General features: G+C 39.5%; 2 protein-coding genes across 11 annotated transcripts in view; one reads left to right on the top strand and one right to left on the bottom strand.

Moving 5' to 3' along the window:
- coro2ba (coronin, actin binding protein, 2Ba) overlaps nucleotides 1-17,559 on the top strand; it is a 38,846-nt gene extending 21,287 nt beyond the window's left edge. For 6 of the 8 annotated variants that reach the window (XM_044134081.1, XM_044134071.1, XM_044134052.1 and 3 more), the window contains 11 exons: nucleotides 2,902-3,102; nucleotides 8,407-8,523; nucleotides 9,306-9,455; nucleotides 9,549-9,713; nucleotides 10,408-10,524; nucleotides 10,622-10,726; nucleotides 10,811-10,907; nucleotides 11,158-11,270; nucleotides 12,385-12,475; nucleotides 14,279-14,418; nucleotides 14,709-15,014. In XM_044134081.1, coding sequence (XP_043990016.1) covers nucleotides 2,902-3,102; nucleotides 8,407-8,523; nucleotides 9,306-9,455; nucleotides 9,549-9,713; nucleotides 10,408-10,524; nucleotides 10,622-10,726; nucleotides 10,811-10,907; nucleotides 11,158-11,270; nucleotides 12,385-12,475; nucleotides 14,279-14,418; nucleotides 14,709-14,843 — 1,431 coding nt within the window. In that variant the 3' untranslated portion in view covers nucleotides 14,844-15,014. Of the gene's footprint in view, nucleotides 1-2,901; nucleotides 3,103-8,406; nucleotides 8,524-9,305; nucleotides 9,456-9,548; nucleotides 9,714-10,407; nucleotides 10,525-10,621; nucleotides 10,727-10,810; nucleotides 10,908-11,157; nucleotides 11,271-12,384; nucleotides 12,476-14,278; nucleotides 14,419-14,708 lie in introns of all 8 variants that reach the window. The other 2 variants (XR_006372335.1, XM_044134037.1) reach the window with 2 other exon arrangements.
- Nucleotides 17,267-23,856, bottom strand: anp32a (acidic (leucine-rich) nuclear phosphoprotein 32 family, member A). Of its 3 annotated transcripts, none has more exons than XM_044134113.1 (7): nucleotides 23,107-23,856; nucleotides 20,925-21,074; nucleotides 20,726-20,848; nucleotides 19,745-19,943; nucleotides 19,512-19,621; nucleotides 19,345-19,399; nucleotides 17,267-18,678 (listed from the first exon to the last, which is right to left on the bottom strand). In XM_044134113.1, the coding sequence occupies exons 1-7, from the start codon at nucleotides 23,158-23,160 to the stop codon at nucleotides 18,611-18,613; spliced, it is 759 nt and encodes a 252-aa protein (XP_043990048.1). In that variant the 5' UTR covers nucleotides 23,161-23,856; the 3' UTR covers nucleotides 17,267-18,610. The 3 variants fall into 3 exon arrangements, with proteins under 3 accessions (XP_043990048.1, XP_043990057.1, XP_043990065.1); XM_044134122.1 differs by having other exon boundaries at nucleotides 17,267-18,675; XM_044134130.1 differs by lacking the exon at nucleotides 23,107-23,856 and adding an exon at nucleotides 21,746-23,100.
- Nucleotides 23,857-24,572: the final 716 nt, after the last annotated feature.

The raw sequence follows: 24,572 nt of genomic DNA, 5'->3' as shown, positions 1-24,572 counted from the left end.
AATCTTGTAGTTAACATTATTTCAGCTGACAGCTCCTTGGGAGCCATTATATTGGTGCCAATACTATTTTTATTAGCTTAGAAATTGTCCTGTAGATTCAGCTAATAAATTGGGATCAAGCTGCATCATTGTGACTGACTGCTGATTAAAAAATGCACTCCCCAAACATCCAGTTCAATGTTTCTGTGCCTCAGAGACTCAAAGGTCAAAGGTAAGGTTATGGTTCAGTTTTTGAAGTGAGGTTCTGTTGAAATGTTATAACCAGTCCTTATCTTATCAGCAATAGATAACACGATTGGTATCTTTAATTTGATGAGTCAGAGAGAAGTTTTTCAGCTGCTCGGAGCAGAATCCAGCAGCAAAATGGATTTTTCTCAGGTTTAAATGTACAAAAAATAAATAAATAAATAAATAAATTTCAAACATTTCAACACATTTAATTTTTATTTACAGTCTTGGTGGGTGGGCACATTATTAATGAAGTTATTTATGAAAAGAGCATGGTTGTGATTTCTGAAAGGATCAAAACGCAAAAGTGACTTCAAGTCAACACGACTCTTTTATGCATGTGACCGACATTCACTAACTGAGAGCTCTGCTTTGTGGCTCAAGTGTGTGCGTGTGTGTGCGCGTGTGTTTGCGTGTGTGCGCGCGCGTGCTTAGAACACAAATCAGTTGTTAAAATGAAAAATAGGGTTATACACTTAAGAGAGAATAGAGCTCCAACTTAAAAAAAAAAGTACATTTGTTATATGTAATCGAATCAAACTTACTGTGTATTATAAACTATAAGTGCAGAAAAAAAAATAAAAATCCCTCCAGACTTGCATTACATTGCAAATATTTGTGTTTGGCTTTAACTTGAAAGTAGTCCACATATTTGGCTGAAGGAAAAGCAATGCCATGGCAGCCTCTTGTGCTGTCAGCTTGAGGCCAATTCTTCTTTTCTGCTAAGAGAATGAGAAGACAACAGCAGCGTGGTTAGAGGATGTTTCTATTTGCATGCTTGCTCCCCTCCCTCCACCACCAGAAGCTAGCCCCCTTATCTGTAGAACAATGCTGAATAGAAGATCGCCTGATGTCATCCGGCATCGCTGCCACTGATCTGACGAGAGCAATAAATCCTCCGCCTGCAGTTCCCTTTGCATGCTCACGCATCCTGTTTCAGAAAATTGATCAAAATGCGATGAAATGCACCAGTAAGAGTCCCCCCTCCTCCCAGTTTCTGAACAAAACGGTTTAAGAGTTAGCATCAGTGCCCTGCGGCTGAACTAGCTCATTCTAAACATCAAGAGCTCCACCAGGGCATTGATGTGGCAACGAAAACCAAAAAGTGCCTCCTGAGTCAAATAAAAGCAATTCTCTTTCTTGGTTCCAAGCTGTAAACAGATGCTGCTTTTCTCTTGTACATGTTGCCCAAAGACAAAATGCATTGTGTTGTGCTGATTGGAGCTTTTTGTTGTTGTTGTTCTTCTTCTTCTTTCCTTATTTTGTAATTTATTTATTCGACTTGATGGTCAGTAGATTTTCCTTTCCTGTGCATTGAACACAAAAACATTGTCAAAGCAGTTTTCACCTTTCAAGAGTCTCTCACCCATCAGAAGTTTGGATAATTTCCCAGCACTGCATGTGTGACTGCTATCACGTCTGCACAGATGGGCCAGCCCAGCCTGTGCCAGTGACTTTACAGAATGTGAATGTGAAAATAGCCGATTCTATCTCTGCCTACAACATCCCGAGCCTCAAAATATGTAGGGACAGGATCTGTTTCGATGCAAGCCGATTTGTTTTATTTTTCTAGTTTTGTCGTGTTTCATTTCAATTTTTATGTTTAGGTTACAAAAATAGTCCACTTATTCAATGAGGTGAAATAGAGCCATATAATATTTGCAAAAAGTATTCAAATTTGCTGAGACCTTTTTACAGTTCGACATGTTACAACCAACAATGTTCAAATTTTGTTGGGGTTTTATAGGATTGACCAGCACTAAGTAAGGCATTATTGATTCAGTGGAAGAAATGTTATTTTTATTTACAAGCACAACATTTTTCCTGATTAAAATCTGACTGAGGGCCTTTTTATTCAGCCCCTTCATACTTTATGGAATCTTCTTTTGCTTCACATCTTTGAGTACATTTCTACCAGCTTTGCAAATCTGGAGGCTCGCATTTTCTCCAATATATTTTTGCAAACCTGCATGGGGAGATTGGAGACAGAGCGTCTACAACCTTCAATTTTCAAATCTTATCATGGATTCTTAGACAAATTAGGGTCTGGAGAATGAATGGGCTGTTCGTGACTGGGCACATGAATCTGCCCTAAAGCAATGTTAGCTTTCGGCTCTGCTTACTTTACTGAAACTCCAAATTGATTGTCTTGATTTTACTGTTTTGCACAAAATAAAAAGAAATATTTCCTCTGTGTGGCTTTGCTAAGCTTTCCAAGTGCTTGCCACACAAACGAGGAAGAAAGTTAGGGGTGCTCCAATTTATCAGCCTGATGATTTATCTGAGAAGATTTCCTCGATTTTGGGAGATCGGTGACCGGCCGATACAAAGCTGATCTTATCCCCCGATCTTCCCTACCTCAGCATACGTCTAAAAATTGACCGCTGTCCTCTTCTGCTCTTCCATGAGAGAGGTTTGACTGACAGACTAGTCCACTAGGTCATTTTTGCAAGTTTGCAGTTAACAATAGTCACCCAACTGTTGCCAAGACAACGACTTCCTTGCTATATTTAGCGCCGTCTCAGATGAAAAGTTGGGTATTGGCCGAAATCGGAATCGGCAGGTCAGGCTTTTTAAAAGATTGGTAATCAGCGATAAGCCAGAAAACTGGAATCGATGCATCTCTAAAGAAAATCAAAGTATTTATGTTTGTCGTTTCTTCTTCCCTTCTAGATGTCATGGCGTCCGACCTACCGAAGCTCCAAGTTTCGAAATGTTTATGGCAAAGTAGCGAACCGGGAGCACTGCTTTGATGGCATCCCCATCACCAAGAACGTCCATGACAACCACTTCTGTGCCGTCAACTCCAAGTTTCTGGCAGTCGTCACGGAAAGTGCCGGCGGGGGCTCTTTCATCATAATTCCCTTGTCCCAGGTAATTTTATTATTTTTATGTCATTTGCCAGCAAAGACCGGGTTGTCTTCCTTCCGACGAGTGTTAGATCGTCCCCTTTATTGAACCTGCTTTTGTTAGGCTATGAAATTGAATGTTTTCACCTCTTTACTGGCAAAAATCAAAGAGTGCGGAGCTGTTTCTACACACAAGAAGAACTACCGATCGGATCTTCACATGGAAGCCAGGATGTGAAGTCAGTGTTTCAGCAGGCTTGTGTTGCCAGTCGAACCACATAAAGGCATAGCTGTGCTGCTCATAAACTGGAGAAAAGGACTTTGTTGAACTAAGTGTTTTATTCTTATAAGAAAACTGGGTAATAAATTTGTTATAAAAGTATTACTGATTAAAACTTTAAAAATTATGTAGCTTTATGTTGATAAAGCTAAAGTTTAATCGGTAATACTTCTATAACAAATTTATGTCAGATTATGATTTCTTGGTTAATGTCAAGTTGTCATGACAAAGACATTTAGAATAATGTCAACTTTGTGTTAAAAGTGTCCTGATTTACCGAATGACACTTTATGACAACAGTCATAAGTATTAATGAAGACTTACTCATGTTCATGTCATGTTTATGACGATGTCATGACACTCTTATTCACATCCCGTCAAATAAAGTGTTACCAAAAACTGAATAATGCAGGGATTTTTTTATTGTAGAAGGGTTGTCATTTTAGATATAAAAACTTGAAATCACACACTGAGGAAAATAAACAATTAAGTCATATTCAATTCAACACTCAATGTGTGAGTTTGATGTGGATTTCAGAACCAATGAAAAGGTATCGCAATCAAATGGAGAATCTTAATAAGGTAACAGGGAGAAGTATACTTGTTGGTGTATTATTTTACACAATAAAGGATTACTTTTAGAAGCCCTCTACTTCTATGCAGAGTGCAAAAAGCTCTTATCAGACAGAAGAAACGATGCCTGTAGTTTGAAGATGGTTACATGCATCCGAAACGGCAACAAGTCTGCTTTAAAGTCGATGATTTTAGTCTTTTTTTTGATTCCATTTTAAATCTGAAGGCTCATGTTGCTGCTCTGAATCTCCTTATCTTCTTCGTGTGTAAAAAGATGTCACATTGTCGGATGCCATTTCACACCATCTTGTACTACTATCACTCTCACAATATCTCCTTAGGACTGGCAAATTTAATTCTCTAACCATAGAAGAAAATTGCTGTAAAACTGCTGCTCATTTACCATAAAGGCATTTGAGGGAAGCCAATCTCCATTTTGTCTGTCTGTACTGCTTCAGTCAGATTAAACAGGGCAAGGCTGCAGTGCAGAAAATAGTCTGAGGCCTCCAGTTAATCGTCGTGCCATTGTCTTTGTTTACGAGACTCATTTTGTCTGGAGCTGTTAAATCTGAAGTGGCTTTGAGCAACACGCACTCTGCAGCATCTTGTTGACTAGAGGGATGCTGCTTTCCTACTGTCTAGACTCCGATGCGACTCTGGGCTGACTGAGAAACTAATTTACGGGTTGGATAGGTTAGAGTTTAGGCTACCGATGGTATGAATCTTTGGTCCTGTTGCACCGTATCAGACGAGGGAGATTATTGCGAGACGGCGAATAGTCGGGGATGGCAAAAATAAAGATTTTGATCGTTGGTAATTTTTAACTGGATTGGATGTCGGTCAAAAACACATCTGGGCTTGACAGCATCAATTATGTTGTCTAATGAGTCAAAGTAATATGAGTCAACCAGCTGATGGAACAGCCATAAAACCTGACGTACTAAATATGTCGACCTCTGAGTTGGCTTATGCAAAATTTATAGTCTTATATGATCTTCTAATGGGATTAATACTTCATCAGGTTGCCAACAAAGAGTATAAAAACTTGCTCATATTTCTCTTATATAGTATTTACTTCTACAGCTTTAAAAATGACACATAGATACCCTTGAATATAGTGCCCTTCTCAATTTATTTTCACTGCATTCAATATTTAAAACAATTTGTCTGATATTACAGGAGACTAACATGAATAAGACGCCATTTTGGAAAAAGCCAACCTTAACTTCAAATAGTTTTACTGAGAAGGGGAAACCCCCTTTATACAAGTAATGCATACATCTCAGAAAACGAGCTGATTATTCATAAACTCTCCTAGGGAGATTATACTACTGGTTAGCCACTGGGTCTTGAAGCAGAAATATGATCTTAAGCATATGACCAAATCAAAGTATTTACATGAAAATGATTTGAAGAAAACCTGTGTGGTGACCTGAAGAGAAGAGAGCATAATAAAGAATCAGGTCTCTGTGTATGTCAAAAAAAAGCAAAAAACTGAAGCTAAATAATCTTTAAATATAAGCTGAGCTTTTTTTTTGTATTCATATAAGAAAAATCCTTCATGACAACCTCGTTTGATTATCCCCTCCCCCTCATTTGCAAAATTCATTTTGTTATTCCACAGTCAGGCACTTCGTCAGCATGAGGTAATCGAGCTGATCTGATCCGGGTTTGGCTCACGGTGAGGTTCTTGCCCATCTGACATATTTCAGTGACAGTTGGCGAGACGGCCATATGTTCATCCACAGTCGGCGCCGTCAGGGAAGGAACTGCTGCTGACACCACCTGGACCACAGACTGGAGCAGACAAAGTCACACAAGGTCACAATGGAGACGGAGACGGACTGGGACGTTTATGATGCTTTTATGCCAGTTTAAAATATATATATATATATATACTCTCATTTGGGCTTTCTTCCTGTGTTAACTATTTATGTTAATTTTTTTCTGAGAACTGCGGCATATAGAAACGGATTCCAACAAAAGAAAGCAGGAATTAGAAGATTGTCCCCAAGAATAAATCGCAGCATACGTCTCTGAAAGCAACTGATTCTAAAGTTTAAAAAGAACGTTGTCCCGAAGGTCATGATGTTTGATTGTATGTTTATTTACCAATAAAAATGAGTGTTTTCAAGTTTGACCATTTTAGCGAAAAGAAAAAGAAAATGTACATAACTCACCAGTCAGAACCAGTCGAGGTGGAACTGGGTAATTTGTGTCACCAGCAGGCTGATTGGTGTGACACTGATATTAATCCTGCTGCTGCTGCCGCGTTGTGATCCAATCTTCTGCTTTGTCTTTTTAATGGCTGCAGGGTGAGCAGCAGAAGACATTTATCATCATCATTTTAGGTCCGGTGATGTTTTAGTTGGTAATTATTTAAAATGTAGTAGACTGAAAACTAATTGGAGCAGATCCTTTACCAGAGCGGTTAAATACAGCCCTGCCTAAAGGAAAGTTAAAATGCAAATTCTGTTTTGGTTTATTTTCTTTTAGCAGCTGTAAAATGCGATTACATTTAGGTTGAGTGAATTCCAGATAAACTGATATGGGACACGACATTCAAATTGTTCCTTTTTCACAGAATGGCTAATATAACTCATCGATATTTTCAAGCATTGATAATTGTTTCCATTATTTTATGTCTGAAATGTTTCTACAGTGTTCAGATCCATGTAAACAAGGTTCTCCACTGCACAGCGAAACGCGTGCCATGAGTGATCAAGTCCCTCTGCCGTCAGAGTGAAGTGGAGCAGACATGTATGAAACATCCCCAGCAGAAAGGCCTGTTGAAATTAAATCATGTACAGCAGCAGAAAGCCACAGTAACTCAATAAACATGACTCGGTGCATTTAGTTTTAGCTGATTTAAATGCAGCAGGGCGTAAAGGGGACACGCAATATCATGAGCGCAGGATAGCCTCGTGGGAAATGTATTTTTAAAACATTTAATCTCCAAATACTGGCATGTGCTTTTGTTATGCTGTATTCCCAGAACAGCGGTGGTCGTCCACATTAACAAAGATTTATTTGGGTTTAGAAATCGATTAAAGTTGGAAACTGGTGCGTCACTGAGAGGGATCATGTGTGACACAGCAGCCTGAGGAAGTGAACTGAAGAGCCCTGATGTCTCACAAAGGGTTGTGTGGTTTCCTGGTCAGTAGTTAAATAAAATCATGAAACCCCCTTTTCTCCAAAGTCACAATTTCCTGAAGTCCTAATGAAGGGGACGGCTGTCTTTGATTTGCTTTGGTTAAATGCAACATAATTACAGTCCCGGAGCCCTCCAATACCATTTGTTTGTAGGACACTTATTTCTTTGCTGTTAATTAAAGACTGCTGCAGAGACAACTGACAAAACTTTTTTTTTTCCTCTTTTTGCAGAGTTGTGTACGCACAAAGCATCCATACTTCTTGAAGGCGCCTGATGCTGTGCTGCCTGAAGGCACCTAATAAAAATTTGAGTAACTCAACAAACTGCGATAAATATTATTTTTCGAAAAATTATTTATTTTTCTCCTTTCATGGATGTTTGATTTTGATCAGCTTTTTCACCCCCAGTCACCTGATGCAGTGATTTACAGTCATGGTCTTTCTGTCTGCCTATCCTCTGAAATCTCCCCTCAAAATACTATGTTTGTGATTATTTGTGATCTAATGCTTTTGCAAGACTATCCAAAAGAGCTTAAATTCCCTATTTATACTTATCAATACAATAATGTTTATAATTCTTGGTTTCGTCGACGTAAAATACTTTCTACAGCAATCCAGGCTTGTGATTTTGTCGTCTTTGCTCTTTCTTCATATTTTGATTGAACAAAAACTCTTCCTCCTGCAGCAAACGTGCCACCATGTTGGGGGAATTGGTGCAAAACACGTTTTTTAAAGCATTGTTTCCTCTCCTGAAATGTATATTTTCGTTCATACACAATGCTATACTAACTGTAGCGTTAGAATAACAGAGGAGACCTGCAGAGTTCGTTGAGGTCATGCATGCAAGCATGCTGCATTTCACAAATTTATACCGTCGTGCGGCTCAAACACAAATCTCTAAGGAAATAAAAAGCAGGTCAGTGGACTGAAGTGACATGAAACATTCATAACAACATAATGGTTCCTGATTGGTGTCTGTCACTGGGTGCTATGAGCCAGTGCCCCTCTGTGGACTCAGCAGGTCATTGCAATAACACTAACCTGCCTCAAACGTCCCACTCAGGTCTGCTTTGTGTTCAAGCATTATTGAGCAACATCACTCAGTTATTTTTACATGATTTGTGTGTTTTAACCTGTAAAATGTATGTTAATACACGTGTTTTCTTTTGGGAAAAATGTTGATTTTCATTTACCTCTTATTGTGAACAACCCAAGAATCTTGGTACTGGCTCATATTTTGGGATTAATTTCCCATGCATGCTATTTGTTTTAGAACAGAGGAAGTCAATGTTAACTCGGGACCGTCTGGGTTTTTCTTTTCAGGCTGGCCGTCTGGACTCTCATTACCCGAAGGTGTGCGGCCACCAGGGCAATGTGCTGGACATCAAGTGGAATCCGTTTTTTGAAAACGTCATAGCCTCCTGCTCTGAAGACACCTCGGTTAGTGACACACCACCTCTGGTTTTTATATTTATGTATAAATTTATGATTTTATTTCTATCTATTGTCTGAATACAGAAAGTGACCTGGTCAGGCCATATAGGGCTAAAAATTGTTTAACGCAAGTTTCTGTTTGGATATTTGTTTTCAGGAGTTGTGCTTAAAATGGCAAGCGGTCAGACTTGAAATTTAATCACACGAAAAATTCTGCAACACAAAGTTAGATCTTGCTTTAAAACCCCATTAGTCTTTAACTTTCTCCTTGCATCACAACTATAAAACCCTCATGGGAGATTTTCCGTCCCGTACATCCACATGTTACTCTTCGTTCCTAAGCTCGGCAAAGCCGTAGTCGTTCTGTGTAGTACTTCCACTTGTTGAATTATAATCTGATCTGATCCACGGCCGAGCCTCGGGCCCTTTCAGTAATCTGCTCTAATCCCGAAGCGGCAGGCTACATTGATAGCTCGTGCTATTTTTGATCCGATGGATCTTCAGTAATATGATTTTGATTCTTTTTGAGGTCGTAGTTATACTATAGCTTTGGAAAACACTACATGGCTTCTGACAAAAAGAGCTGCAGGTACATGAAGATTACAAGGACAGAAGTCCATGTGGATGTTTTTGTTTTGTTTACTCTCACTGGCCACTTTATTAGGTACATATTATTATCACACCACGATGACTTCAGACATCACAAGTAAGATTTAACAGAAGTAGCCCCAAAAAAATGTCCAGTAATTTTATGCTCTATGGATTTTTTTTATTTTTATTTTTTTCAGGTCAGAGTATGGGAGATCCCAGAAGGAGGTCTGAGGCGTAACATGACGGAGGCGGTCCTGGAGCTGTACGGTCACAGCAGACGAGTGGGTTTGATCGAGTGGCATCCGACCAGCAGCGGCATCCTCTTCAGCGCCGGCTACGACTATAAGGTGCGCAAAGCGTCACGTCTCTGGTTGATGCCCAGTTTCTAACGGATTTCCTTGAAATAAAAAAAATTTTAAAAACTCTTCCTGGTGTCTCAGGTCCTCATCTGGAACCTGGAGACAGGGGAGCCGGTGAAAATGATCGACTGCCACACTGACGTCATCCTGAGTATGTCCTTTAATACAGACGGCAGCCTGCTGGCCACCAGCTGCAAAGACAAGAAGCTGCGTGTCATTGAGCCACGCTCTGGGAGAGTCCTCCAGGTTACATTTTTGTCACCACCTACATGAAATAATTCCTCGGTCTAACTGCTGCTGGTTCTGTTCGTGTTCTTCCAAAATATAAGATCCTTCATATTATTCAGATCTTCTATTTTTTGTAAGCTCTTTCTCTGCCGCCTGGCCAGAAAAAGTAACATATCATTTCAGTCAGTTAAAGAAGTTAAAATCAATACATACACGTACTGCTCCTCTACGTAAAGCAAATTTATTTTTTTATATGGATCGCTATCCATTGTGAGTGCTTTATTATAACCACAAATATAGGAGACAAGCAGAAAAAAAATTATTAAATGGAGCCGTCATTTTGTCTTGATGCTCGGAAAGAGCCATTTTACTCCATTTGAGAAATGTGCTCCTTCCTTCCTGAGCATCATCATTTGGAGTGGCCTGGAACAGACCCGGTCTTTTCCTGTGCTATCAAATGAAACTGCATCAACAATGGCTTTGATGAGACCCGTGTGCCTCCTGCCTTCTGCATCAAACCCAAGGCATCAAATTAAGGCAACATAGGCAGAAAGGAGAGCACAAAATCATTTCTTAAATGTCAGATTTTTATGGTTGTGTTTATAAGATAAATTTTTTTTTTTTATGCCCACATCATTGCAATATTTGCATTTAAAAGGATTTCATACTCATACTGAAGCTCGACTGTGTCATTGTGTGCCCCTCCCACCAGCAAGCCAGTTACAAGAACCACCGTGTGAACCGAGTGGTCTTCCTAGGGAACATGAAGCGGCTGCTCACCACGGGGGTTTCTCGCTGGAACACCAGGCAGATTGCTTTCTGGGATCAGGTCGGGCGGTGCCTCCGTGTGGCCTCTCTCCATGATGCCGCGGTGGGAGGAGTGGGTGGCTGGATGCGTTTAACTCTCTCCGTTTTTGTCCTGTCAGGAAGATTTGTCCATGCCTATTGTGGAGGAGGACATAGACGGCCTCTCAGGACTGTTGTTCCCCTACTACGACGCGGACACACACATGCTGTACCTGGCAGGCAAGGTCAGCACCTCTTCGAATCTGTCACGTGATTAGCGCGTCGTAATTTGTGAAAATTGAAGACTTAACCGTGTTATTTTTCTGCAGGGCGATGGCAACATTCGTTACTTTGAAATCACCACAGAGAAGCCGTACATCCAGTATCTAATGGAGTTCCGCTCTCCAGCCCCACAGAAAGGACTGGGTAAGCCGGGGCTTGATCCGATGTCTACGGTGAAGGAAATTCATCTTTATTAACAGTGTTGAGACATGGAAGAAGTACTAGGAAGACTGAAAATGAGCTGCATGATTGGCAGTGTAAAGAGCTCCGGTAGCTTGTCCAGGGATGTCATATGACAGATGGATTTATGCATCCTGCTGATGATATTCTGGTTTGCCATGCTTTTTGTTGTCAAGCTAACTGCATCACCGTGTTCGTCTGATCTCCTGTGCAGGTGTGATGCCAAAGCACGGGCTGGATGTGGCGGCCTGCGAGGTGTACCGCTTCTACAAACTTGTCACCCTCAAGGGTTTGATCGAACCCATTTCTATGATTGTGCCAAGAAGAGTGAGTGTGTTCTTTCACCACAATCAGATGCTCAGTACCTTGCAGAAGTGCAATACAAACACGCTGCATCCACAGAATTCAATGTCTTTTGCTAGGATTTGGTGAACTGGAGAGACCATAACTTTGTTAGGTTGAAAAGAAAAATTTGCTCCCACATATTTCACTAATAAAAATCGGAAAAGTGCGGAAGCCCTCTTTACTCTGAGGCCAGACAAAAATCCAGTGCAAAACAGAGGCCAGCTTTCAGTGAATTAATCTGTGAATGCATCAGACATCACATAGACAAAAGGACAGAGCAGACAAGTCAAGGAGAGAGTTGTGAAGAGGTTTAAAGCAGGGTAAGGTTTGAAAAGATATTTTAGAAACTCATCAAGAGCTACAATGCGACGATTTAGATCAAATTATGTCCATGCGTTTTACTGAGACCTAAAATATAAGTGCCACTCTGTGGGAAGACTTAAAAATTGATGTTCACTAATACCCTCCCTCTTCCAGCAGAGTTCAGCTATTTCAAAAATAACAATGAACCAACATTTCAGTCAAAAGTTGAAAGACAAAAAAATAACTTCCAGTATCACACAATCCTTGTTTGTAAGAAATACCTGATAAAAGTTCAAAGTTAATAAAATTCTTCACAAATGTCACTTATTCCTATAGATCTTTAATTAGATTTAAAGAGAGGATTTTCTTAGCTTCTTGCTAAAACTTTGCTAGATCAAATATACTCAAATCAGTCATTCAATCAATCAAATTTCTTTTTGTATAGCACATTTCAGCAGCAAGGCATTTCAAAGTGCTTTGCATCATACGAAACACAGAAACACAATGCAACATAGAATCAACAATCAAAACATTGCATTAAGTTAAGTGCCATCATTAAATTCAGAATTGATTATGTTTCAAATTCAACTCTAAACAGGTGGGTTTTTAGTCGAAGAAGTCTCTAAAATTTAAACATTTTGTAATGAGTGATTATGAAAGATATAGTCAGATTTTATGTTTCTCTTTGAAAGCCTGTTTGTCCATGCCATAAAACAATGTGCTGCTTCAAACGATTAGTGAATAAGTTGCACAGAGCAGAAGCTAAATCATCTGAAAATGTGTGTGTTAACAGTCAGATACATACCAGGAGGACATTTATCCAATGACAGCCGGGACCGAACCTGCCTTGTCCGCCAGCGAGTGGCTAAGTGGGATTGATAGAGGTAAACAAAACACTCAGCTGCTTCTCAACTCCAACAAATAAAAATTTTTAAAAAGACAAGAGATCCATCATTTTAATTTGATTCAGGATTTGCCTGATAATACTACGGCTCCACTCGTCATCCGACCACTCATTCCCTCTGGTGTTCACTCTAGACGCACCATCTTCTTGCATCAGCACACCAATTGTTAATCTACATGGAGGACTAAATTACTCAAAACCAGGAGCAATGCTGCTTCTCTTGGTTTTTTCATGTCGCCGAGTGAACAGTCTTCCTGCCGGCGTGCGAGCCGTAAGAGTCGCTTTTCTCGTCCGTCTCTCTGAGAGTCAAACCTTTCTGCTTCACTCCGAGTACCGTCCTCATGGGGGATGTCTCAGCAGAAGTCAGTGCCTGTGCAGCCAAAAAACAGAAGCTGATTAAGCTTTCTTCAAGTACGCAAGTGTTTTTGTTTCATCAGCTATATAGTAAAATAAAGTAAAACTGATTTTTAAAGTGTGCATGGTGGTTGAGTAACAGAAATTAGAAGAATTAGACGCAAGAAAAACAAAAACTAACAGTGTCGATGAAATATTTTACATATTGTACATAAAGAATGCACTTACTACATTCTCACTGCATCACTCTTTGTGTTGTGTTGTGTTGGATGCGTCTTACAAAATGTTCTTAGAGAATATGTTTTTAAAGTTGATTGTAGCATCACAGAGGCCAGACTGAAAATCGCGTATCCTTTCAGTTTGGCCACAAGCACACTGTACTAGCAAGGTGAGGCAAGTTCATCGAAATGGTACCATTTTTCACAACACTTTTAAATTAAAGACTACTTTATTCTCCGCGAGGTATCTATGCTCCTCAACCACCTCCACTTCTTCTCCCGGGATGGAAATGGGATTTAACCGAACCTTATTTCTCTTGAAATCTACACTCGTCTCCTTTGTGCTTTTCCTATTTCAGATCATTCCACAAAGTGCTCCATCAGATCTTTGTACTCAGATTCTTGTCGATAGACTCAGATACACCCAACAACTGCAGAATCATCTGAGTATTTCTGCAGATGATAAGACTCTGCTTTGTACTGGGAGCTAATGGTGTAAACAGTGAAAAGGAGTGGTCAGAGTACAGTCCCCTGTGGTGCTCCGGTGAGGCTGGCCACCAGATCAGAAACACTTTATCCATCAGTCTCTCAAACTGTAGTCTGTTGGTTTGTCTGGTTAAGAGCAATTGGAAATCAAAATGACGATTTATGACTACCTGACAAAGAAAATATATCATACATATAAAACAAGAACGACGCATAGCGTAAAAGCATAAAAAAAAAAAACAACGGAAACGCAATCCCACAAAAAGAAGTGTTAAATAACATTTTAAGATGTATAATGCTAAAACATTATCACCAAGATGATAAAACAAACTTCGTCCTGTACAGAAAGCTATAGTGATGATTCCGGTTTTGGTTTAAGAGTCCCAAAAGTTTGTGAATATCTCAGGATTTCAGGCACTTTGTTCAAGAGGCACATAGAAAATAAATGCTGCTTCCTCTCTTGTTTGGCTCTGGTCCTGAGAACACAGAGTGAACGGGACTGGGATGACCTGAGGGGATCACATGATTCATGTCGAACTGGCAAATCTGAAATGTATTTCCATCCAGGACCATTCGATGTCCTTCAGCCCATCAGCAAGATTTTACATCTTGCCATTTGACAAACAGAAAACCATTGCAGCGATTCCAGGCCTGGAAAGTCTTAGATTCTTCTTTAAAACCTCCCAGTTTTCACACGATTGACCCTTGACCTTTGCTTCTGACAGACCCAGTGCTGATGTCTCTGAAGGACGGTTACCACAGACCAAACCAGTTAGTTTTTAAAGCCCCGGCGAAGGAGAAGAAGAGTGTGGTGGTGAATGGGATTGACCTGCTGGAGAATGTCCCACCCAGGACAGAGAATGAGGTTTGTGGATCTGCACACAGTAAAGCCATCCACCCCCTTTGTTTTTGTTTTGTTTGTTTTTTAACGCTTCAGAGGGTATTTTTAATTCAGCTAATAAAGTCCTGGAATATTGTGGGTCATGGGATGTCAGATCTCAGTTGCATGAGAGGTTTGCACTAGAGTTTGTGCACATCAAAATAAACATATTTCCAGAATTGGAGGTGAGGGGAACCACTGCTGTAGTCCTCACCTCATTAGATGTGTCATCTGGTTGAGTTTGTTTTTGTTTTTTGTTTTCTTTTTTTGCGTAGCTCCTACGAATGTTTTTCCGGCAGCAGGATGAGCTGCGGCGGCTGAAGGAGGAGCTGACCACAAAGGACGTACGAATACGCCAGTTGGAGCTGGAGCTCAACAACCTGAAAAACGTTAACCCCAAAGACGTCTGACCTCCGAGCCTTGTGGACTGGCAAAGCTGCTTCCTTTGCTCCCCGATTCTGACCTCCAAATAGCGTCCGAGTCCCGCCATGTTGCTTTTTCTTTTTTTTTTTTCTTCTTTTTTTTTAAAGAACTTTCCTGCATAGAGTACAAATAAACTGTTGGATAACGTCTTAACCGATGCAATTACTGGACTCTTATAGTAGTATTTATTATCATTATGATGAAGAACGGGCAAGTCAGGGACTTCCAGTTTAAAATGTGATCAATTGGGGGGAAAAAATATATATATATGTAAATATATATATAGTACATTCCCTGTTTCCTCTATGGAGATAGCTGTGCATTTATTTTTAACTTCGGCACATAGACATTTGTGCCATTTTCCCTGACCTTTTCTTTGTGTGGAAATGCCTTGTTAGAAATGCAAAAAAAAAAGAGAAAAAAAGCCCCTACACCTATCCTGTGTTTCTGACTAAATCTCCCTCTTTCTCACTTTCTGTTAAGCCAAAACAGGATGATAGAAAGACTCCTACCCATCCTCCCACAGCCCGTGCAGTTTGCAGTAAGCTGCAGCATTATCCCAGAATAACAGAGGTGAAGTAGTTTCACACCTGTCAAACAGAGAAGCATTTTGCAGACATGGATTGTGGTTTTGTTGTTGTTGTTGTTGTTGTTTTCCCTTAAAAAAGCTGCTTATCCTGTAACTGCTTTCTTTCACCTGCTGGTATAAAATGACTTTTCAACACCGACTCATAGCGCCACAAATCCCGTCTTTTCCTGAGAAGAGTGGATGCTTCGGTTTTGTACTCTGTGTTCAAATAGTGCAGAAGTAGAGAACACAGATGGTGGACATGTGTAACTACTCACATTTGTCCTCCACTGAGGCTGCTTTTTAGTGGGACATTTAAAAGATTTGAGGGTGGCGAACATTTGCTTCCATTTATTTGACGCATTTTAACTTTTTTCGCTGACAACTTGCCTACTTATTAATCCATTTTTTTACATTTCTTTTTTGTATAACATGGCAAAAGTAACGGTTTCGATGCTGTATAGATAGTGCTGTATATATGTGACTGAAACGATGCAAACTCTGTGTGGAGCAGCTAATTATACGACTGTAACTGGGGATGCGTTTGCTTTTAGTTGTCATTCTGCTTTAGTCACCTGTTTCTAATTCACATGTAACAGCAAACCTTGGCTGCACTGCAGTTTAAGTGCCTCTATTTAATGCTTTAGATGGCCCTAAATTACACTTGATTAGCAGTATTTTAACAGCTGGCTTTTCTATGCAAGCTAAATTCCAGCCAACCTTTTGTTGTCTTGGATTCTGCTTCCCGTAGCGAGGCAAAGAAAAAGGAAGAATCCACCAGACGAAAGAGAAGAAAGTATAACAGGTAGGTTTGGAGCTAAGAAGCACATGCTTTGCTCATCACATCCTTGCAGAAATGTAAGGTTCAAATCTCTAGGATGAATCATCAGGGAGTATAATAGTGTCATATGGTGCATGTGTGTTTGCAGGTTTTGAAAAAGGGCTGCAATACGGTAGACATCAGAAGGGGAGGCAGGAAGTTCTGAGTAGGTAGCCGAATGGCATGTTTGCTTTGATAATTTTTAACAAATCAATGAAACGTGTTTGCATCATATCGCACCTCAGATTCTGTAAACAAAAAACAGAAAAGATAGTAAACTTGAGTCTGTTCCGTCCAACTACTCGTTTAAAAATTCCTAAACAAGGGACAGATTTTATTTACGTATTTATTTTCCCCTTCAATTTGACATTTTAATGAAGCCAGTTAAAAAAAATGAACACAAATGATTGGGTTTAACTGTAGGATAACATATTTCCTTTGATCTCAGGTTTCTTTGCATTTGGCATGCCAGCTGAGGTCTGTAAAGTCTGAGTCGCAGCGCCTGGGATTTCGCAGCTTTTCTAAACATTTTGTCAGAATAAACTGGTGCATCCCCTTCTCTGGAGACTGGAAAATGTCTGAAGTGTTTCCCACAAATGAATCCTTTTTTTTGTTTTTTTTCCCCTGACTGAAGTGAAGTGATGAGTTTCACAGCCTTTTGAAATTACTCTAATACGCTTTCCAGCTGATGGGCAGCAAAACTTGCTTTTCTGAGGTTGTCACAGCACTATGCCGACAAGCACAACCCTAAGAGGCCCTTCTTTTATAGAAGTGATTTAATGTCCTTTTATCAGCAGTACGTAGCTACTATAACTCCTACTTAATACATATTGAGAGTGTGGATGCTGCTGCGTTTGTCATTTTGAGAACATAAGAAAAATACCGGAAACACAATTCATCTTTTTCTTTTTTTTTTTCTTTAGAATTTGATTCTAAAATAAAATTCATATTTTCATGACTACACTACAAGAACCACACCCGCACTTGACTTTCACAGCAAGAAAGAAGCACAACATTTCAAATAGTTTATATAAAAAGGATTTATTGAAGTGAATGGGAGAGAAAAAGAGAAACAAAATTTGGATGATGACACTGGATTTATCAGAGCGAAACATTTCCGAGGTGGGCCAATTCGGCCGTTGCAATCTATGAGAGCAAAGTCCAATTCATTGACTGTGTTCCAATTTTTTACACTTTGAAATAACATATTTAAATGCGTATGCACTGCAGTTGTAACTTCCAATTAACACCAATTACTCTTCTCTACACTAACACCACCAGCTCAAACATGGTCACCTTCATGTGTCCCATAAAATTTTTTTTTTTAAAAAGAGGATAAGAGTAAAAACATGGGGGAAAAAAACCCAAAAAACAATAAGTTCTGATGGCAAACATCATCTTTTCATGGAAGGATTATGCATATAAAGTTCAAATCCCAGAAATTTCCCACTGCGCCATTTTAGATAAAGCAGCATACATATTTAATATTTTATTACAATTCATAGTTTCACCTCAGTTGTCTGTTCAATGTCTGCCGTCATCAAAGAGAATACAAAAAAATAGATTTGGTCATTATTTACAAGAACACGTAATTTCCGAACTATCAAAGCTGAGGGTTTCAGGAGGAGGAGCGGCTTTGACAAAGGCAGACATGTTGGTGCCATAATTTGTTGTGTTTTTTTTTGTTTTTGTTTTTTTTTTTCCTTTAAAAAAAAAGAAAAAAAAAGAAAAAGCCCTGCCAGGGTCACACTGTGCACGTTCAGACAAAAAGGTTCACACCAGGACAGCAGAGAGTATTGGCTTATCGGTGACACTACAAATACATAACTTGCATCATAAAAGAAAAAACAAAAATAGGTATGATGCAAAACAATACATTTAAGACAAGGAAATGACAGCCATACATGAAATCCAGTAGTTGACTTTAAAATGTATAAGACATGCACTCTTTTTTTTATTTTTATATTATTATTATTTCTGTTGTCGAAGGGGAAGCCTTTTAAAATGCATAAGTTATCTGAAACTTGTCTTACATAAACAGTGAGAAAACAAAACCATTTTCTTTTCAAAAAAGATTTTTTTTTTATCTCTGCTATTGTTTAATTTTACAAAACAGGTGTCCACAAAGCAGGTAAAAGTGGACTGTTGAGACTGGAACATGGGATTATTAGAGGTGCGGGAAGCCGTCCCATCAACCTGACTGGCCAATAATCAAAAAAAATTAAAAAATTTAAAAAATCAACAAAAGGAACACTCCTACTGCAATATGAAACTGGGAGGAGGGACAGGGGGGCATTTGGGTTTGTAGGGAAGAGAACAGGAGAAACAAGTTTAAAACAGTTCACAACTAGGCTTACGCAGGACTCTCAGTCGTCTTCGTCTTCCTCCCCTTCTTCATCCAGGTTCCGTTTTCTCTTTTGACCTCGCTCTTCTTCTGGAAAATAAGAGTGAAATTAAGCTTCCTATTGAAAATCAGGTGAATTTTTCTTCAAATTTGGTGCATATTTCATTATTATTAATCTATTTTCTGAATACGGTGCTGAAAAAGTAAAGCAGATTTAGCCCAACTCAGTGTCAATTTAACAACCTCAAGTTAACTGCAGCTCCCCCTTATGTCATTATGCACTTGCTACTGCATAATGACAGTAACAACTGTCATTATGCGTTAAAACGCTAAAACTTTAGCAACATGGAGGCAAGTCTCTGATGGGGTTATCTTTTAGATCTTTTTTTTTTTTAATGGTTCTATCTTTGGTCCAGTTACACCAGAAAAAACAAGAATGCCAAGATTCAGTTTAGCCCCAAATCGCCACTTCTGCTGATGTTCGGGTCATGGCCCAGTGATTGTACTTTAGTCAGTGAGGGAGTTTTTTTTCAAACCAATTAGTTGGAAAAAAAACTGGGGGAGAAAAAAGGCATAAACTACAGCGTGTTAAAGTAGAATCATTTTCACAACTCTGTCCTTTTTTATTTTGCACAACCAAACCAGTGAAGAAATGTTTTGCAGTTGGTGCTAATTGTAGTGTAAGATTTAAACAGAATAATCAGATTGAAAGTGGGGAAAGGTTCAGGTGTATCAACGATCTCCATTTGTACTTGCCTTCTTCATCTTCATCATCAACCTCTCTGTCATTCAAGTCTTCCTCTTCTTCCTCCTTCATTCAAAGAAAAGGGTGGAAAAATGAGAGGGGCTTCCTTCACTATGCTGTGATTTGGAAAAAAAAAACAACATACATATGTACACATAATCGAATAACAATCACCCACCTCCGCACTCAGGTCCTCTTCCTCCTCTTCTTCATTTTCCTCTTCATCATCCTCTCCTTCTTCGTCTTCCTCGTCTCCAGGTGGGGCATCCTCATCGTCCTCTTCTTCATCTGCATGTTGGTAAAAGCAGATTTTTAAAAGTCAAAAGTGGTAACTTAAATGGTGCTAAAAAAATTACCTAAAAAAAAAGAAAAGAAAGAAGAAGCTACCGTCTTGAGCTGCCTTACACCTACCATCTTCATCGTCGTCTTCATCATCTAAGCCCTCGGCGTAGACCTCGGCATCGGAGTCGGGGGCCTCTTTGTCTTCTTTGTCGTAGCCGTCTAGGTACGTGAGCTGCGGTAGGAGCTTGAACACGTTGTCTCTGTACTCGTTCAGATTTGTTACTTCACAGTTGAACAGATCGAGGCTTTTCAGGGACCCCAATTCTTTCTGCCAAGAGAGAGCAAAACGGTTAAATGAACACTTTAGAAAGACGCATTTTCTCCACGGACGTGTTTACAGCGACGCTATTTACAGCGTGCACAGAGTTGGAAAGCTAAAAACCCTCCTGCAATCTTTTTGGTTTAAAGGTTTTTAAATTAAGAATAATGCACCTCTGCCCCTCCCACACCTATTGCTACCTACAATTGATCAGCCACATGAAAAAAGTTGAAGTCAGCTATTTTACATAAACTATAAAAAGACATAACCTTTTTTCCCTTATGTTGATGTGGACTCGGACTAAATCCTTCCTATTTTATGTCAATTATTACTAAAATACTTATATTTACCAAATGAAAGAAGGAATATAGACTTTTTTTGAAAGAATTAATTGCTTAAAATACAAATATTTACATACACTAAAATTACTCTGCTGTTCAGGACAGAGCAGGTTCGAACTTTGAACTGCTGTGTTGCTGAAATGTGTTACACAAATGAACTTCTATGGCTTGTGCACTTCACAAGAAAGACGAAATCCCAGGAAAAGAAACAGTAATGTCAGATTTTATGGATTGTATCTAAATATCTGGTCTCCGATATTTTGTTGTGTTACGTTATTGTTTTAAAGGTTTGAATTAAAATTATTAGATCATGTTACATGTTTTTTTATTTTTTTTATTTAAACTTTTTAACCATAAAATGAATTTTCACAAAAGGGTATGTGATTAGAGCCTCACAACAGCCTATGTCCAGAATAGTGGGGAGAATAAATATGTGTTGGTATTACTCACCAATGGTTCTATTGTGCTAAGATCTTTTATCTTGTTCCCACTGAGATTCAGATGCGTGAGGTTCGGACATTTATCCGCCAGAACTTCTAAGCCTCCTGAGATCCGGTTGTCGCTGAGTTCAAGCTGGTGAAACAGTTAAAACCATTAAAACCGATACGGTCTGAAGTTTTACACTCGTTCACGGTTAGAAAGACCTTACCTTTTTGAGTTTCTTTAGCTTCGGCAGGTGAGCAACTGTTGTCAGACCGACATTGATTGTGCTTAGAAATTCCAGCTCCTCAAACTCATCTGTTAGACCCTCGATCTTGCCTTCGTTTGAGCGACAGTTGTCCAGCACAAGCTCTTTGACCTGCAGAACAATATATCTGGTTAGTGTTTATCGTGAAACTTTAAAAATGAATATGTGTAAAGATCATATGCAGTGGGCAGAATATTTCAAGTACTTTGTAATGTTACAAATGGACTAGTACTGAATTAAACAAAAAATGTGCTTGTCATTTTTTGTTTTATAGAGCAGGTCACTTTTAAATGCCAGCCATCCACCCTGGGCCTGCACAGCCCCCACCCAGCCCCTTTCACATCTAGGCAGAGCATATTTAAATAATTGTGGACCTTACATTTGTTGGGGCAAAAGAAGCAAATCAGCTGATTTGGGGGATTTGTGGGCTTATTATTAGGGGCTTATAATTAAGGCTTTGTTTAAAAACCGTTTCATTTTGTACCTGAACTTCAAAGTTCAGCAATTATTTTCTAGGGGTGCTTGTATGTGCATTTCAATATTTTATTCTTTTTAACGTGATGAACTGCACAGTACACTAAAACTCAATGATAGACTTTTCTGACACAATTCAACCTTCCTCCATATAGAGAGCTTAGGCACAGCTCTGTCATAAAGATGATAAAATACCGTCGCGGTCCTTGAAAGGAAAGATAAACATGGGGTGTGGCCATATTTGGCGAAGAACGGAATGAAAGTAGAGCCATTTTTTACACTTTCGATCTTACTTTAGTTGACCTTACCATGTTAAGAATTGCGGTCACAGGTGTGCTGTTATCTGACATTTCATTTGGACCTTGAACGTGCCTCTGCCCGTCAACAACAGTCAGCGGTCAGAACATATCTCGCCGCTCTAAATATCGCGATGTCTTGGGTCTTCTTTCATTACGTAAATAATAATACATTTAGATCTATTTTTAAGACAAGCCGATCAAAAGTACACCTGTGCTTATTTGTGAAGTTGTTGATTGAGCAGTAGAACAGCAGGAGACGTGTGTGTTTGGTTTCCGAGCGGCGTAGATGTACATTTTGAGAAAAGAAAGCAGTGGGAACTGAGCAGACCTACGAGTCGTGTACAGGGTCATTTGTGAGTAGGAGGGGCCGCTAAAGCCGATTAGATATCCGCCAGGCAAACGTTTCATTGTTGCTTCACCTAAAGCGTTGTCGGTCGGGACTAACGACGAGTGTAGATCGCTAATAAGATGAAGGTATGATAAACCGTTCGTCGTTCGTGTCAAAAGGACGGGGTTTCGGTGTGTTTCGAAATGCCTTTGTTTCTGAGTAAAATGGCGGCTTGTCCTAGTTCTGAAAAACTGGAACAACAACAACGCGGCTGGAGCGCTTTTTCAGAGTTAGTCGACTGGTTATCCCTAAAAAGAAAAAAGAAAAAAAAGTCCCCCCACGGTGGTTTACACCGACCCCGGGCGAGTTTATGGTTCGTCCCTACTTGCGTTCGCCCAGCCTGGCGGTTGTTGACGGTCCGTACCGAAAGCGCGTTATTTCGGCCATCTGTACGAACTGTGAAGGCTTTGGGGGAGGCTGCATGGTTTGCATGCAGCCTCCCCCATTACAAGCTGCTTAACGTTTCAATGCACTCCATGCCGAAAAAACCCATTTCAGCTGGACGGTTTCAGGTACAGTTTCTACAGGTTATGATCTTTATGCATCGTTTGATAATTTCATGACTTCCAGTATGCGCATCCGCAACCCGCCAAGTGCACGACTTAAAATATTTAGGTGGACAAGTTTGCCGGTGAGACCCGCAGATAGCCCATAAAACAGTCAGCAAATGAGAACAACGCTGGGTATTGGAGAGGAAACCGGGTTCGCAGACGAAAAGTTACAAATATGGCTCCTCGTTGGTTGCCGTGTTTATAAAAACTGTGCTGCATTCTGAAAATGTTGGAGCGGCGCAGAAAGTTGGAAGCAGAGGACCTGTCGAGTGTAAACACGAAGCCAAAAGCAACAATGTGACCCCACGTCTCCATCATCTTTTAACTTGGAGGAAACTTTGCATCCCCCTCCCCACGCCAAGACATCACGCGAAATATTCTCCATTAGGCAGCGTGAAAACATCGCAGGGGGAGATGCGAGGCCAACTTACGTCCGACGGAGTGCGGTTCCGCAGCTCCAGGTGAATTCTTTTCTTCATGTCCATCCTTGATCGGCGCTCAGATGATACGATACACACTTTTAATAATTACTGCAAATGCAACTACCACCTCAGAAGCAGACTGCTGCTGTTCATTCAAACTTGATCCGCTCGGTGGGCGGCAGCACGTTTCAGGATTGTCGTCACCGCCGTCCAATGGGAAGAGCCGATTAAAGAGGGAAGGGATTTACAGACGCACAGCCCAATGAGGCCGCTCTTATACAACTGGGTGGGGTTTTGTTGTGAAGTTAGGTTGTTTGTTAACCAAAGTTTACATAGAATTAACGATGCTGGAAATATATATATATATATATAAGTTTTTTCCCTAATAAATCTGCATAGGTATCGAAGCCTGTGTTAAATTTGCTGATTATGTATGAAGTTCACAAATGTTGTTTTTAATTTGGAGATATTTTTCCTGATAAACGAAATGAAAAAAAAAAACCAATGACATTAAAACAGTGGATATTAAAATAAAATGAACAATTTTTTAAAAACTTGTATTGAAATTTTAGCAAGTTAGGAAAAAATAATTCTGAAACGATGCACAAAATGCAAAAATGTTATTTTATGACACACGAGTATTAAACATCATTTTAATCCTACATTTGTGCATTGAAATGTTCTTATTTATTGTATTGATGTAATCCAGTTTTAAATGTGTTTTAACTGTAAGCGGACAATCATAATTACAATAAAGGCTTAAAAACAACTGTGTATGTGTGTGTGTGTAATTAAATTATATCATGTTTCACTTATTGAAATGAGTTACTAAAATAAATTGACTTTTCAGTAAGATTTTAAATTATTGTTGGAAAGAGCGACAAAAAGGTTGCATCAAAAAAAATAGATGTATAGATTATTTAGGAGACATATCTGATGGTCATTCCTTGCAGGGGTTTAAAACAAACTTTAGGGTAAGTATTTTTAGTAAACCCCAAATTGTCACACTATAGTATTAATATATTTCCAAATTTTTATCAGAGTTAATGGTTGTAAAAGACAGCAAAGAAAACAACTTGAATAATTAGATAAGACTTCAACTTTAAAAAACACTTTATCTACAGTTCGAATGTCAAAGATTGAGCTTCCATTGAATCAGTGTTGAAGTAGACGAACAGATTTTTTTACCTATAAAATAATTTTCTCTACTGGTTACAAATTTTAAAAAATAAAGCCACGGTGATGCTGTGCAGTATTTCTCCACGAGAGGGCAGCAGGGGGCTCGGTCTGTGAGTCCCGCTCCCCTCTGCTGCCAGAGATCACAGGGCCTTACTGTATTGTCTGTCGCCCTCCATGTCGAGTGTGTGATCAGTCTGACACCATAGCTTTTCACTGTAAATTACAATATTGTGACCAACGTGTCAGTTTCTCATAACTATTTCCACATGAACTCCCTGCTTCCTCTTTTCTGTTGC

This window comes from Gambusia affinis, linkage group LG02 (assembly GCF_019740435.1).
Source record: "Gambusia affinis linkage group LG02, SWU_Gaff_1.0, whole genome shotgun sequence".
NCBI classification, from domain to species: domain Eukaryota; kingdom Metazoa; phylum Chordata; class Actinopteri; order Cyprinodontiformes; family Poeciliidae; genus Gambusia; species Gambusia affinis.
The sequence above is the reverse complement of the archived record's forward strand: the minus strand, read 5'-3'. Positions and strand labels throughout refer to the sequence as shown.

Coding starts and splice junctions, on each gene's coding strand:
- anp32a (XM_044134113.1), bottom strand. CDS start 23,160: ATGGACATGAAGAAAAGAATTCACCTGGAGCTGCGGAACCGCACTCCG. Junction 19,400..19,511: donor AAGAGGACCTGAGTGCGGAG/GTGGGTGATTGT, acceptor CTTTGAATGAAG/GAGGAAGAAGAGGAAGACTT. Junction 18,679..19,344: donor TGATGATGAAGATGAAGAAG/GCAAGTACAAAT, acceptor CTTATTTTCCAG/AAGAAGAGCGAGGTCAAAAG.